The sequence below is a fragment of the Rhipicephalus sanguineus genome, chromosome 3 (genome assembly GCF_013339695.2).
Source record: "Rhipicephalus sanguineus isolate Rsan-2018 chromosome 3, BIME_Rsan_1.4, whole genome shotgun sequence".
Lineage (NCBI taxonomy): Eukaryota > Metazoa > Arthropoda > Arachnida > Ixodida > Ixodidae > Rhipicephalus > Rhipicephalus sanguineus.
Window position 1 is genome coordinate 66,963,100 of NC_051178.1, and position 16,428 is coordinate 66,979,527.

The window sequence follows — 16,428 nt, forward strand, 5'->3', positions numbered from 1 at the left end:
GGAAGAGAGCAGAGTGGGTCAGGGAACAAACGGGGGTTAAGGATATCATAGTTGAAATCAAGCAGATGAAATGGAGATGGGCCGGGCACGTAGCACGTCGGCAGGATAACCGGTGGTCATTAAGGGTAACTGACTGGATTCCAAGAGATGACAAACGCGTGAGGGGGAGACAGAAAATGAGGTGGGTAGATGAGATTAAGAAGTTTGTAGGTGTAACGTGGCAGCAGAAAGCACAGGACCGGGTTGATTGGCGGAACATGGGAGAGGCCTTTGCCCTGCAGTGGGCGTGGACAGGCTGATGATGATGATGATGATGATGATTGTGGACTGGATACGCCATTATCTATTCAGGACTTTAACTGTCGTTGAATAGTTGTAATGCATGCGATTGCATTCGTAGCGTGCGATCTGTTTGTTTAGCTCCTGTTGTGTAAACACCACCTGAATTATATTGTGAAGTTGTAACTGGTACCAGCCGAGTGTGCATGTGTTTGTGATATTTGTATTGCCTTAACCCAGAATATATTTCGTTTTCGTTTGTGTTATCGACTCTCGGCTCTGACTCGGTCTTTGGACCACAACCGGCGTTCGCTGGCGCACCAAAGGACCAACTCTAAATTGTCCGCGCTTTCGTGGTGCGTTTTCGGAGGGCTGTGACGCCAGCCCTTAGAAGCCGCCCGGCGATTGCCAACCCGATTAACGGGACAAGTGACACTGTTAATGTTTTTTTTTTAAATAGCTACACGTTAAATAAAATATTGTTACTGGGGAGGCATCTTTTCTTTGATATTCGATATTCGATTCGATATTCGAAGGTGGATATTCGTATTCGATTCGTATTCGAAAAATTTGATATTCGCACACCCCTAGTTGGTATATGATATGGATGCTCTTGTCAACATGAAAGTTCTGTAATCTCAACCGCATGCTGAATTGCGCTGCGGTGGGAAAATGTGTCCAATGTCTGGAAGCAAAGAAAAAGGAAGTGGGCGCGTAGCCTACTGGTCACGGCACTCGCTTTCGAACTGTGCGGACACAGGTTCACCCAAACCCAACTCAAACCGCAACCCACAAATTAAAATTTATTTAGTTTTATTTAGCATTTCTTTGGTGCGCGCCAGCTATGGGTGAGCACCAGGAGCGTAGTCAAGGGTGGGGGGTTCAAACTTCCCCGAAATGTTTCCATTTTGCTTGCGCATATATACACGCACGAACATACTAATTAAAGTATGGTTGAACACTGCCCCCCCCCCCCCCCCCCCCCCGAACGATATTTCTGGCTACGCCCCTGGTGAGCACGTCACGTTTTTTTTTTTTTTTTTTTTTTTTTTTTTTTTTGCGCGGCGGTTGGTTATTCGGAACACCACCAGCTTCGCAGGAAAAAATCTCATGCGACTTGCACGTAGACTGGCAGACTGCTCCACGTGGACTGAGAGCGCAGTTGCATGCACAGAACAACTATTTCCTCTATTTTGTCACAGAAATCCTTCATCGGCATGCGATGCGCAAGTACACACGGCAGCAAGATCGGCCAGGTCGACAGCAAGCACCGACGAAACACTAAAGCTGTACGAGACACTGTGATTTAGCGCCGAAAAAAAAAAAGTTCAGCACAGCGCCAACAGCTTTGTTTATTTGAAATGAGCGGTGTTCAACCTAAAAAGCAGCAGCTCGATATGGCTCCTTTTGAGTCACCGGCGGCTTTTTATTGACACCGTCTGACAACCATAACACGGACGGAATACAAAATGGAGGTGTCGGCGGCAATGGAGCAGCGCGGTCTTGAAAGAAAGGAGCCCGACGCCGCGTTTGACCTGCCTGACGACGTCTTTCGGCAACGCTATCGCCTGAAGAAAGAAACTGTGTGGTTGCTGTGCGACGAGTTGGCCGAGGAACTCGGAGATGCGCGAACGACGACGCTGTCGGTGGAGCAACAAGTGCTGCGCGCCCTGCGATTCTTCGCGACGGGGAGCTGTCAGGTCTCCTCGGTGGAAAGCGACGATCCGACTGGCGTCACCCAGCCCACGGACAGCAAGTGCGTGCGACGTGTAGCCGAGGCGATCATCCACGCCGGCACCTGCAACCGGTGGCTGCACTTCCCGCGGACGGCGGAGGACAAGGCGCCCATCAAGGAAGCCTTCCGTCGGCGCGGTGCCTTTCCCGGCGTCATCGGATGTGTGGACGCCAGCCTTATCGCCATCATCGCACCTAAGGGCGACCGCAAGACGTGGTTCATGTCCCCCGAGGGATACTACGCCCTCAACGTCATGTTCGTAAGTATCAGATCTTCCTCTCGAGCCGTGCTTTTTCTGCGTAGTTTCAGCGCAGGCGAAAGCGACGACACACGGACAGGTTTGGCAGCGCACGTGTGCTGCTTGTTGTCAGGTTTGTCGTTTTGACGGTGCAGCTGTGTATGACTCGTTGGTGGACTATGCTCGAGGGCGCGGGTTCGATTTCCGGCCACGGCGGCCGTATTTCGATGGGGGCGAGATGCAAAGAACACTCCTGTGCTTAGATATAGGTGCACGTTAATGAACCCCAGGTGGTCGAAATTAATCCGTAGTCCCCTACCACGGCGTGCCTGATAATCATACCGTGGTTTCGGCTCGTAAAACCCCAGCATTTGTTATTACGACTTGTTGGTCGGATCACGTCGTGTCCAGAGTCAGGAAATCTCGGAAAGAAATTAATAAAAGCTTTCCTGGCGGGGCTAGGTATGAGCCCCCCCCCTCTCCTCCCCGTTCCGAAGACGAATATCCACGGGATTACACACTCACGCTTGCAGAAAGTAAATATATCTGAACGCATATGAATGCGTTTTATCCGCAGTGTAAAGCAAGCGTGGAAAGGGAGCGCTTTGCACATAAACTTCGATGACTTTTGTGGTAGTGGTATAAAAGCCCCCAGCAGGACAAGATGTAAACCCGACGTGGACGATCGAACACATCAAGGAAAATTCTGGCTTTGCAAAAAATTAATGTCAAACATATCTTTCGGTGCTTCCGCAATCCGCCTTTTAAGGGGCTGCTAAGGTGCTGATGAATGCGAGAAAGAACATGCCATGCCACTCGGGGCCATCACAGATATTAAAAGAGTTTTGTCAGTTGTTCAAAATTCTGTGTAACCTCTGTGTCGCTTGTTAACAGCTTTCCTGGTCATCCACCTTAGAAAGCATAACGGCTCCTCAATTCTTTCCTGTGCGTCTTCTTTTGTGTGCACAGCGCCAAAGTATAAGATATCATATTAACGGCCAAGCACACATTTAGCCACACTTGTCGGACCGTGCTTTATTTTTACTGTTGTCACGATGCTGTGCATTGGCATCAACGCATGTCTCATTTTGTGCACGCATTTGTCATCAGATCTGTGATTCAGACATGAGGATTCTGGCTGTTGACCCACTGCGACCGGGGTCGGACTACGACGCCCGCGTGTGGAGGACCAACTGGTTGCGGCGTCGGTTCCAGGAAGGATGCATTGCCGAGGCCGGCGAGTACCTCCTCGGTGAGGAACAGTTGCAATAACATAGACCTTGAGTTTTCATGTCCTCAAGGGATGCAAGGGCACGGAGAGCTTTTCCAAAGCCGTCTCCCTCCCCCCTCTGTGTCTGTGTGTTTGTATCTGATATATACATGTGCGCATGCACACACAAACACACACAGGGAGAAATCTTTAATCTGGCGGCCTGTGTGTGAAGCTGCTCTGTGCCCTCTTTTTTTTCCTTCGTCCTTTCGATATATGCTATGCACCATGCTTCTCCTGATGCTTGACCCCATAGCATCTCGATGAGGGGGGAGGAGGGGACGGATACACTTTAATTGACCTCTCACGCATCAGCAGAAAAATATGCTTCATATTCAACACTTGTTCAGGGAACACATGCAGCAAACCTTGGTGTCTCTACTCAAGTAAGTAATATTGGCCTCGAGGCCCACCACTGGAAATGCCGGCGCCACCGTCGGCGTGACGTACTTGGCAGGATCACGTGGTCTCCGCGGCCGCGTCGGCTGCTTGTGGCGCACTGCCGCGTGCTTTGAAAATGAGTTTCAAGTCCCACATGCGCTGCGGTCTGTTCAAATTCGGAAGTGTTCTCTCATTTTCTACTCAACTGAAACCATTGTAATAGAGTGGCTGCCTCCGAAGGCGACGAACATGGGGCTCTACCGCTCGGTGCCGCAGCGCCGCGCTTACGCAAAGGAGCCCAGTGTCAGCCTGCACTGGTAACCGCGGGACAAGAAACAGCGTGAAGCATGGGTTGTAGAGCTAAGAACCGGCAAGTAGCCATCCGCTGCGAGTCTTGTGTGCAACAAGCACTTCCGCGACGAAGACTTTTGTTACTGCGTCGGGCCTGCGATGTTCGGTGAGTAGCAGACAGCGCGCACTGAGACGATGGCTCGCGCGCGCTTCCCGCCGGCAAATGATGCTTATCTGCCACAGGATGGTAAAAGCGATACATTTTACCACGTGCGATGCCATCTCAGAACCCTCCAATGCGACCTCTTGATCGTCGGCCCCGTGCTCAGCGTCCACAAAATCGGCTGCAGATGCGCAAGTCATTGTTTAGATACGTTGAATTAAAAAACGCACAGGGTCCCTTATGCATTCGTTAAAGATGACTAGAAGGCGAAAGCCATCTTATTCTTGTCAGTCGATGTACTGATTCTCCCGCGTTACTGTATTTTCTTTCTTTTCCTAGGCGTCGCATGCTACTACATGCTCGGTCTCGTAGACTGGTTCTCCTTCCACCAGCAATCTCGAAGTGGTGAAGCTTTGGTCTATGAATTTGATGATCACAGAGAGCGGCAAGTTCACTGGAATGCAAATGGAACGATAATAAGGAGCATTAAAAAAAGGCGTCGCATTTGCTCACGTTTTGTGTGAGCACCAAACGAAACGAATGCGCTGAATAAAGAAACAGAAGCAGCGGCATTTGCCCGCTGAGAATACCGACCAATACGCAGTGCGAGACAACTTGTCAAATGACATTGAAACGTACCCGAATTTAGACCGAAAAAAAAAAAAAAAACACTGAATCGTCGGGACGGCAGATCACAAAGTTGTCATGCGCACCGAAGCCGCAGTTGTAAGGAAATTGTTTTTGAACTGCTCTGATATGGTCCGCGCAACAGTAGTTGTTTGTTTACTCACAAATTCTCATATATTGCGGCCTAAAGTTCACAGCGCGGTGCCAAAATGCGCTCGTAGCAAAAGCGAAACCATCAGTACGAACATACATGCAGACGCTCATACATGCAGAGGCACCGTCAGTCGTCGCGAACCCGTGCGATCGCTGGCTTGAGGCTTCTTTCTGTTATGCTCCGTTTGGTTATACAGGCAGTCTACCCTAACGAGATATTTCACATAGTTTGCACTCAGCGAGTGACTACCTTTCACGCAAGAAACCGGTTCAGGGGTCTGCAACGCGGTGACAGCGTGAAGCGGGTGCTCGGTTTTCTGCAGAGACAGCGACTGTAGACTATCTTGTGCTTTCAGTTCGTCGAAAATGATTATTTTGACATTAAAGAACACAGTTCATTTCGAAAGTACTTACAGAAATGCCCTGGAGGGCTTCCGCGAGGTGTTTTTGTAGAGCGCCGACAGCAAAACCTATGGGGAGCGCGCCGGCGGTATCCTGCCTAGCACGCAATCGAGGCGCGTCCGATAGAGGGCGACTCCGTAACTCCTCGAGGCCAATATCATGGATGTATGATCACTTCTAGAGCACCGGCAGGGGTTACATTACATCTATTTTTGCCTGCACTAGTTCAAATGTTATTTACATGCTCGAATGTTCACTTTGTCACAGAAGGTAGATTGGCGGAACAGGACAACCAACTAATGTTCGATTTAAATGGGCATCATTCTGACACATTGACAAAATTACCGAAAGCATTGGCGCAGCATTTTCGTTTTGCAGGCCATAAGTATGATGAACTCAATCTTTATATAGTTCAGTCAAACTTCCTGTCCCCAAGAGACAGAAAATATAGGGAGTCGTATCTGATTCACAAGTTTAATACAATCCCTAAATTTTCAAGATGAAAGTGTGTTTATTTTTATTTTCCCCGCATAATGCTCATGGTCCGAACTTGTGAAACAAAAGCACGATCCTTATGCGAGTGAATGTGGTTTGTTTAAATGCCGAGCGCTTTGGCAATAAGCGGTAAGACATTGCTGTCTGCAATATATTATAAATTGTGGGGCTGAAACATTACTATGTAGCTGGGATAAGCCACTGAAGCTTACTTGTGTGCAGGCAGACCCTGGCAATGCCATTTCTAATTTTGTGCAGGTGACAGCAACTACCCCTTGGAACCGTGGCTGTTAACTCCAATTCCAGGCCATCCTCCTGCACACAGCGCCGAGGGTAGGTACAACGCTGCACATGCTGCCACATGGACTGTTGTCGAACGTTGCATCAGGCTGCTGAAGAGCCGCTTTCGCTGCCTTCAGCAGTGCCACCCCCTCCACTATGATCCAGAAAGTGCGGCCAACGTCGTCGCAGCATGTACGGTGTTGCACAATCTGTGCCTTGACGAAGGCGACAGCACGTTTGACGATGACTGCAGCAACGGTGCCGCTGACAGTAGTAGTGTTCCCCACCCACTGGGAATTCCACGACGGTGGTCGTCACTCGCAACCTATCATCGTGGACAAGCTTTCCGTGATGGTGTTGTTGGCCTATTTGGCACAACGCGGATGCAGCATCAGTTGTTTGTGAGAAGGATACGGAGGCGGCTGCGCCGGCAGCAGTCATAGGTATGTGCCTGTGCTGCTTCAGCATTGGAACACACATGCCCAATAGAAAGGAAGGAACAGTGTGAAGAAGTGTCAGTGAATAACGCACAGCTGCTGCTTTTTATCACACAATGCTAATGTATCGGCGGGTTTTTCACGCAGCCTTTAACAATGAGTAGTGCTTATTACAGACACCCGTGCCGTTCCACTCTGAAAATTATGCCTTTGTTATCCATTTAGGGGCTGTAGCTAGACCATGTTATATGCTCAGTGGTGGAATGCCAAAGCCACTTCACTGGCAAGCAACACCGTGCCAGAGTTTCTGCTGCTGCTGTCATCATCACTGACACTGACACAACCAATTCACTTTGCATAACAGGACATTCATTTTCATCTCCTTGTGTCCTTTCCTGACCAGGCTATGCACACCGCCTTCCGACCAGGCTATGCACACCACCACATTAACTGTTCTGTGCACACCTTTCACGGCCTGAGCTGTTTTGTCACACATCTGCCATGCTTTTTTGTTTTAGAAAGGCCAAGTGACGCTGAAAAAAAATTACACCATCTCCCACTAAAGGGAACCATGTGAGGATGCGAAGCAGCGCATGGGTCGACTTAAAGTTCCGTTCATCACGGGCACTTTGCCCAATGTTAATGCGTCCTTGCAAGTGGAGCACACCATGAATTCACTGTAGTTGCTGTTACTCGTCCTGAACTCTTGTTGGAGCACGCCACTCGGGAGCACGTGTGTTCATCGCGTGTCTGCAGAATATCATTTCCTGACGCCATCACGTGATTGCTGAGAGAGTGTAAGGGGGAGAAGCCACAGCGTCTTACAGTAAAAGCTCGTTAATTCGAATTCCACGGGGACGATGAGCAATTTCAAATTAAACAAAATTCGAAATAATGAAAGTGAGAAAAAATAGATGGATTTCGCGGGTGGGGGCATGAAAAATATTTATTGGTCAAAAAAAGTCGGTAATGACAGTCTTCTTCTTCTTTTCTCTGAATGCCACAGCTGCGCCTCTCTGTTCCAGCGCGCAGATGCGGCGTAGGGAATCCTCTTCACCCTCTTCAAAGCTGAAGAAGAGATGCGTCACATTAAGCGCCTCCATCACCTCAGAAGCTGACGGGCGCACAGGCACTTCGTCATCTTCGTCTTCCTCACCGTCTGGCTCTTCAGCAACAGGCTGCACACCAGCTACTCGAGCGATAATGTCCTCATCAGTCAGGGCACCACACACCGATGCACAGGTGTCAACTTCAACATAATCGGCAAAACTTACGCCCTGAAGAGTGCCGCGCAATGCCACTGGCATGAGCTCCTCAGCCCCGTCCACCTCGACGTCACAACTATCCTGCACACTTCCAGCTGCAAATCCACTGTGGCGGAAACAGTTTGCGATTGTGGTCGCCGTCACCTGTTCCCATGCGTGCACCAACATGTACGTGGCAGTGAGCAGTGTAATGCCAAAGTGCTTCCTGTCGCCCGCGCACAAAATCATTCTCTCCAGCATGTGACGCCTATAAAAGCACTTGATATTCCTTATCACACCCTGGTCCATTGGCCGTAGGGCTGCAGTCGTGTTTGCTGGAAGGAACGCTAACTTTGTTGCTCTCAGCTCAACGTCGACTTTGTGCGCCGAACAGTTGTCGACGACAAGAAGAACGTGTCTGCCGCCCAGTTCCATTCGCCTGTCGAATTTCAATAGCCACTTCCTGAATAGGTCACCTGTCATCCAGGCTTTCTTGTTTGCGGTGTACTCTGTTGGGAGTGACCGAATGTTTTTGAAGCACCGTGGCTTGTGCGCTTTGCCAATCACAAAAAGGGGGACCTTTTTCGTACGGGTCATATTTGCGGCGACCAGAACAGTGACACGCTCTTTGCTGCGCTTGCCGCTGGCACAGCTGTCTCCCTTGTAGGTGATCGTCTTGTCTGGCTGCAACTTGAAAGTAACGCTGTCTCGTCAGTGTTGAACACATCCTGTGCCGAGTAGCTCTCCAAGTACTGCTGCAGGGTGTCGCTTCTCCAAGTAGCGCATGTTTCGCCGTCCACTTCTTTTGCCTCGCTGGATAACGTGCAGAATATGAGATTGTGCCGCTCCCTGAAACGATGAAACCATCCCTCGGAGGCGACAAAGTCGATGTCCAAGCGCAGGGCGAAATCGGCTGCCTTGGCCATGATGATAGGGCCGCTCAATGCGATACTCTGGGCTCTCATTTCTTTAACCCAGATAATGAAAGCTGACTCCAGTTCCGGGAATTTCGCTGTCCTTAGCCTTTTCCGACTGGCGCCAAAATCCTCGGCTTCACAGGCATTTTCAATGGCCGTCCTGTTCCGTATGTATGTTGACAATGTGCTCGGAGGTATGCCGTGCTTCCTTGCAATTTCATATTTGCTCGACTTCCCTTGGTCTACCTCTCGCAAAATCTCCACCTTCTCCTTGACAGTCTTCGCACAGTACTTGCCCCGCGGCATCTTGCAACTTTGATGCGGAATAAGACGGCATTGACGGCGTGAACAAACAACCTGCTCGAAGAACAAAGTGACGCCGCTGGGTGCGGCCTAGGACTATCTGCCACTCCGCTGCCTCAGCATCCCGTGTATAACAAGTTGCGCCAGGCGCTGAGATAGTGGGAGGGCGACGGAACAAAATTGCTCCCATGATTTCGGAGGCCATACTTTGCTCGCCCTTTGCTCGGAGGCCACCTGAAGCAACAAGCATCAAAGCTTGAAAAAAACCAATCGTGCCACCTATCGTTCGGCCGTAAAAGCTTCCGCTGGTGTTTGACGACGATGACGCTCGGTGGCGCACGCTTCGAATTATCCGTAGAGGTGGCAATTTCTGTTCGAATTAACGAGTTATCTTACACATGGTCTCCCATGCACTGCGGACCGGACTGCGGCGACCATTTCAAGTTATCCAAAATTTCGAATTAATGAGGTGTGAATTACCGAGCTTTCACTGTACCCAGCCCCTTACACAGGCCCGAACGCGCTAGCGCGTGCCAGCGCATTCTGACTAGGATACAACGCGTTGGTTCATCGCGCGTCTGCAAAATTTCGTTCCCCGAGGCCATCACATGATTGCTGAGAGAGTGTAAGGGGGAGAGGCCACAGCGTCTTACGCAGCCCCTTACACAGGCTCGAACGCCCTAGTGCGTGCCAGCACACATGGTTCCCAAGCGGACGGTCGCCATTGGAAGGACGGACACAGCTCCGACCAAAAGCTGCTTCGCATCTAAAACATTAGCGCAGCGTGCACAGAGTCGCGAAAGGCTGGGTCACAGCAGAGCTGGTGGGCACGTTTCAGCTTCTCTTGTTAACTGCATGAGAATTGAAACTTGAGCTAGTTGGTACGGATTCATCATGATTTAAGTAGCGCACTGACGGACGAGGACAGAGAAAACACGCTGCGTGTTGTGCACCTTCTTTTTCTCTGCCCTCGTCCGTCAGTGCGCTACTTAAATCATGATCTCTTGTTAACCATCTGTACCGAGTGCTTGGCCGGTCATTGAGCATGTGCCAGTTCACGATGATGAAAATTTTGTATCTACGACACACGGCAAACCTCCACCATAACGGCTCTGCTGCAAAATTTTCTGGGGCTGCGACATTTATACGGGGACGGATTACCAGCCAAGCTGTATTCATTTTTCTGCTGTAAACGCCTGTTCGCCTGTTTCTTCTGCGTGAGCGGGTGCAGACAGTGACATTCTTCCTCAGACTCATAGTCTTTGGACGCAGTCTCTGCCTTTGTTGCATGGTCCTGCTTTCACTGTTCGTGTTCGCGTTGCTGCTGTCAATGCCTCTCCACTTTGTTAGCTTTTTTGTCGGTATGAATATGAATGCGCTGCGCCATCCTGGCGTCTCGCCTTCTCCAGTTTCTTGCAGTGCTCTACCCTATGCTGCAACAGCACCACAACACAATTCAAAGGCAACTGCCACTGCGCGAGTGCTGCACTATCTCCTTTTTTTTGTCTACACACAGTGCCTATGTATTGACATGAGCTGGCCAAAATACCCCCTGGGAGCGCACAGGCTAGAGGTAAACAGCTTTGCTGTAGAAGATATAGTCTGGCATATAATACACACTTTGCTTCCTCACAAGTGTGAATTGATTTGTATCATGAAAGGTTTATGATAAAGTTGAAGGGAGAGTGTGTTACTTCCATATATCCATTTTGTTGTACAAATTGTATTGCCCTTTTCTGCTATATCTGCCAATAATGTGCAACTGTTAAAACATGCAATTAAGATGGCTTTGTAGGCCGCGGTAATGCTTCTTGGAGCCACATATGTGATGGAATTTTGTCAAAGCAGCAAAAAATCAATGGCGTCGGCATTGTCGGAACTTGGCACTTAGTGTGACAGCTTTTACGATAGGTGCGTTCTTTTCCATCACGATGTTGTTGCAACTCTGGTTTGCACTTGTCTCGTCCACATCGCGACGAAATGAGCAAAACAGTTCCGCTGTCGCGCAGCACACAACACAGTGCACTGAATTCACCACCAGTTCAGCCCGCTACAATGCACACGAGGCGTAGGTCAATGGGCTCTGCTCTACCGGCTTGGCTTGGCCAGCTTGCAGCCTCCGGGGTCAATCCATTGCAGTCTTGGAGGCCACAAATCAGCCATTCAGCAGCATTCTTAAGAGGTTGTAATGAGAGGACTGGATGCGCTAGTTTTTTCTTGTCATTTCTTACCACTGTGTGAAACAATGGCTCACCAAAGCGTTTTACATCTCATCTCTACTGGACAGTTGGGTCAGACTTCCGAGATTGCTGCAGCGTTAACTCAAAGGCCACGCTTTCACCATCAACAATCGTGGAGGCCATGCCTGGCCCACACTCAGCTGCGCCAGCCTGTGAGGCAAGCCACAGCAAAAGAGCTTTGGGGAGGCGACTATGACAGTATGAAAGAACGCTTTTATGTGTGCATGCATGGCAGCACGCTGCAGTGTTGTTGGGAATCGGGAGCTTTAAACCGCCGCGCCGAATGACCACCAAACAATGCGGAAAGCGATATGGCCGGTGTCAACGTGTGCGGATTTTTTGGTTTTGGAGACAATTTTGGTTCATTATATCCACTGACAGGTCAATTCTACTTCGTTAAAAGGCGGTTTCAAATCTATGCATCTCACTGGGGTTTTCAAGCGAAATTCGACTTCATTATATGCATTTTTGTTGTATTTTGTTTCATTAAAGTGAGGTTCGAATGTAATCATGTCAAGTTATGTTGGCTTAGTGGGTCCCAATTCTCAGAACAAGGTGTCCGCTATCCGGCTAGTCGACAGTTGAACGCTTTCAACATTTAAGCAAACTTTAGTCCGCCTTTTTCACGATGCCACGGTGCATGCGCACTTCCCCTAGTGGAAAAGTCGCAAGACACCTCTTAATTTCGGAGGCTTTCGTTCTGACGATACCAGCTGTCCCAGTCCTACCGAAGGGCCAGAGGGCAGCACAGGAAATTGAAACAGGTGGACTAAAAGATGATTGCAAGATATTCCACCATTGAAAAACGCTCATTTAAACCATGTACAAAAGTGGTGCTGTCCCTCGATCTGATGTGGTGAGACTGCCATCATGTACCTTTTCGTTTGTCGATTTGGTCACCAGTATGTCTTCTCTGATCTCCTAGGAAGAATCGCTCCTCCACTTCCAAGAACCGACAGGTTTGAGGAAGTAGTGTTCTGTTCGCAGGCAGAATTTCACGCAGTAAAGAACAAACAGGGATCAAAATGGGGTCACCTCTCTATCCCTCGAGGGCAAACATGGTCACACATTTTAAGGTGGTGACAAACACAAGTCTTTTTCTCTCTCAGAAATTTTCTGATTTCATAGTGCTTTTCTAGCGCTAAGCGACACCAGAAGACGGGACAAAGCGCTACGTAAATAGTCAAGGATTCGCTTGTAAATAGTCATTTCAAGTTCAAGTAACATTGGAGGACACTTGAACTCTGCCTCTAAGAGCAGAATGCGGTAGCATCATCAGGCCCTGTTAGCATTGCTTTCTCAGTTGCTTAGTGGGCACCTGAACCTAGCCATGAGGGAAGGAACGTCTGTGCAAATGACATTGGTCATTGTAAATATTCCTAGGGTGTTATGAAACTGTTAAGCGCACGAAGACGGGAACAAGAAGGCGACACACAGAGCGCTACTTCCAACTGATATTTATTGCGACACAAAAACGCCATACGTGTAGTCTCTTCACTCATGAAATGGTTACTGCGCATGTTTGAGAAGTGGGCTGTCAGTTTCTCTCTTATTTCTACGCTCTCCTAAGAGAGAAACTGATAGCCCACTTCTCAAACATGCGCAGTAACCATTTCATGAGTGAAGAGACTACATGTATGGCGTTTTTGTGTCGCAATAAATATCAGTTGGAAGTAGCGCTCTGTGTCATCTTCTTGTTCCAGTCTTCGTGCGCTTAACAGTTTCATAATGTCAATGTACCAAGTAGCTCGGACCCAGCCTCTGATCCTAGAGTGCCTACTGCAAGTACAGTGGTGAAGTACCCACTACAACATAATTCACCATTTTGGAAAGTAGCAATGTGTCTGTAAGGCAACATGCACACCTATGTAGCTGCACTGTGTTTATGCAGTGGCTGATGACGACGTATTATGGACGAACCCTTTGTAAATGGGTGGGCAGCTTTAGACAACCCACTTGTGATGCAATTCAGAGGTGTAACACCTGGTGTGATTCTACACTTTTCCTATGCAACATTACATCTGTTAACATGACTCCGTGCCAGGCATGGTGCCCGTTTAGGGTCTTCTTCAGAAGCAGTCTTAAGCGCTGGCGTTATTGTCATTGTTGTGTCAAGTTTTCTGGTGCAAAAGCAACAAGGGCCATGCTGCACCAAACAAAACGCGTTTTTATCAAACTTGGAGTTTATTAACATGGAGTTTATTACTAGTTATATTTTTGTCCTACCTTAATTGCCGTTTTTTTTTTCATGCTCGTCGGAACATGCATTTTATAGACTGCATTTCTAGGTGTTCGATGGATTTTTTTCTTGCCATATATAGTATACCCTTGTCTTCCCTTTCATTTCTGCTTATCCCGATATGGCCTGGAGCCCAACAGAATATTATATCTTTCTTAGTTTTGCTTGCTTCTGTAATAGTTTATGGTGTGTCTCCTACATTTGGAAGCCTGAACTTTTTAGATGACGATGCTTGAAGTGCTCTCAAAGAATCTCTGTATATAACTGTGTTGTGGCTGTCATTTTCTATTGCTTTTCTACCGCTGTGTATAATGTGAAAAGTTCAGTGGTAAAGATTGAAGTATGATTTGGCAAGTGTTCGCCATTTTCCCTCTCGAGTCCAATAACCCTGCAAGACAAGGCGTCGTGTGTTTTTGATCCATCAGTAGCCACCACGGTGGTGCAGTGGTTACAGTGCTCGAATGCAGATCGCGGGTTTGATTCCAGCCGTTGCATTTCAATGGAGACGAAATGTTAGAGGCCTGTGTACTTAGGTTTATGTGCACGTTTAAGAACCTTTAGTTATCTAAATTTCTGGAGCCCTCCACTACGGTGAGCCTCAATCATATCGTGGTTTTGGGACGTAAAACCCTAGATATTGTTATCATTGCCATACCATCTGTGTAGAATTCCATGAAGTCTCAGTATCTTTCTTGCATAGTGTGGCTATGTGGTAGAATACTTGACTAGTACCATGCGGAATGCCTGGGCTCAAACCCAGATTTTTATTAGCTGCATCGATCGGCGCTTTTTTGCTCACTGATAACGCTGCCAACACCGGACATCTGTGACACTGGCTCCTTATTGTTATCCTGTCAGTAGTCATTTGTAGTTGAAGTAGCATTGTAAAAAATTCATTCCTTCATGTACGCAGCAATGCACAATGGCACATAAGTTTTGTAAATAAAGCACGTAATGCAACTGCGGTGTCATTTATTTCATAAACGTAACTGAGTCGTATTGACGCATAGTTGTAAGTGCACATGACTTAAAAGTCACTGTCAAAGCTACAATACGATATCACACTACATGGAATTCAGTGCACTGTGATGGGCAATTGGCAAATACCAACGCACATATGTAGCTTACATAAGGTGTAATGAATATTTTGCAGAACCATTCCACCTTAAAGGGATGCTAAAGTAAAGCAGTGAATCGGTTTAGGTTGGTAAATTTTACTCTCAAAACACTAATGTCATTAATTTCACCATCTTAGCTCTAATAACAAGGGAAGAAATCTCCGAGCTTCATGTCACAGATTCCAAAGCGTATTTTTCATATTTTGGCGGCATTGGTTCAATAAAATTTCCTGAAACTTGGTACGCTATCAGGCCTCCTCAAAGGACAATGTACCTCATTCTTACCCATGTAGGCCCTAGTAGATGGCGTCAATATCTAGGACATCATGGGGATTGGTGCAGCAATTTCAAGGTGGTGTCGCCACCCGCATTTTCTCGCTTGCCACACATCTCGTGGCAAGCGTAGTGATTTTGGTAGAGTGAGAGAGTAATTTCCTAATACGAGAAAAATCACTTGTTTCTTTAGTGTCCCTTTAACCTAGCAACACCACAGGACAAAAGTTGTCAAGTACCCGTAGAATCGTTATGCATTCAACGTGTTGGTAGTGCAAAATTAAATTTTTGTTCAAGAACTAGTGCGATGTTAAGCACCAGCAATCTAATAGTGGGCACATCCATTTTAGAGGAAAAAAAGCATGGAAGAAAACTCTGCACTTTGACGATCTTTCGTGCCACAGTGCCCGGATGACAACATCCTGGTAGTGAATGTTTTAAATATTGCCACCATGGTGTGGCTGCTGGAGGAATAACAAATTGGCAAATATAATACGAGACCAGGATGTGCTGCTACTGTTGTTAAAGGGGCCTTGCAACTCCTTTTGAGCATGGTTTGAAAACACTGTTGATCTGCAGTCAAGAATCCGGTGAACACGAGTGTGAAATATTGTATTGGATGCAGCAAGGAATTTACAGTTTCGTGTTTAAGACGGCGGAAAATTGCATGTTCTTCCCTCGACAACTACACTGCAGGCAAAACTGACACGCACACCGATTTTCATGATTATGGAAACATTCTCAGCAATGCAACTATTGTTTGTTTCAAGTTCCACAAATTTATACGTCTGCATTAGTATACATCTGAACACGGATATATCGAATCTGAAGGCAGATCACAAAAATGTTCTCTATGTAGGTAATTTGATATATACAATATTTTATATATAAAAAATATTTCAGGAGGAGTTTACAACTGTTCAATATATGCAATAATTTGTTATATGTGGGTTTGATATATGCAGGTTCAACTATATACATTCATATATATAAATTAAACACCACATTAGATTAAGAAGAAATGGGCATCAAGAAAGATTAACAGAGAAGACTCACGGTTTGCAGATGACATCGTGCTTTTCAGCAATGACAGCAACAAATTGCAAAAAATGTTTGAAGACCACAACCAATGTGTAAAAGACAGAACATGTTGGAAGGCCCAGTGAAAGAACGATAGTTTGCATTTGGCAGCGAGACCCTAAAGCCATACAAGAGTATGCACACTATCTAGGTAAATTACCAACAGGGTACGTTGCCGAGCTAATTGGTTGGTAATCGTAATACACATGGCATAGCGCACCACGACAGGGACAGAGAAAAGGGACACACACACAGCACTGT

The 16,428-nt window shown here is 47.5% G+C and overlaps 1 protein-coding gene across 1 annotated transcript; it reads left to right on the forward strand.

Moving 5' to 3' along the window:
• Positions 1-1,665: 1,665 nt before the first annotated feature.
• On the forward strand, positions 1,666-9,458 carry LOC119386707 (putative nuclease HARBI1). The gene is made up of 3 exons (XM_037653999.2): positions 1,666-2,273; positions 3,363-3,504; positions 6,293-9,458. Exons 1-3 carry the CDS (start codon positions 1,749-1,751, stop codon positions 6,757-6,759), a joined length of 1,134 nt encoding a protein of 377 aa, XP_037509927.1. The 5' UTR covers positions 1,666-1,748; the 3' UTR covers positions 6,760-9,458.
• Positions 9,459-16,428: the final 6,970 nt, after the last annotated feature.

Excerpts from the sequence above, each read along its gene's own strand:
- LOC119386707 (XM_037653999.2), top strand. The coding sequence starts at position 1,749 with ATGGAGGTGTCGGCGGCAATGGAGCAGCGCGGTCTTGAAAGAAAGGAG. Across the intron at positions 2,274-3,362 it reads ACGCCCTCAACGTCATGTTC|ATCTGTGATTCAGACATGAG; the intron begins GTAAGTATCAGA and ends ATTTGTCATCAG. Across the intron at positions 3,505-6,292 it reads GGCCGGCGAGTACCTCCTCG|GTGACAGCAACTACCCCTTG; the intron begins GTGAGGAACAGT and ends AATTTTGTGCAG.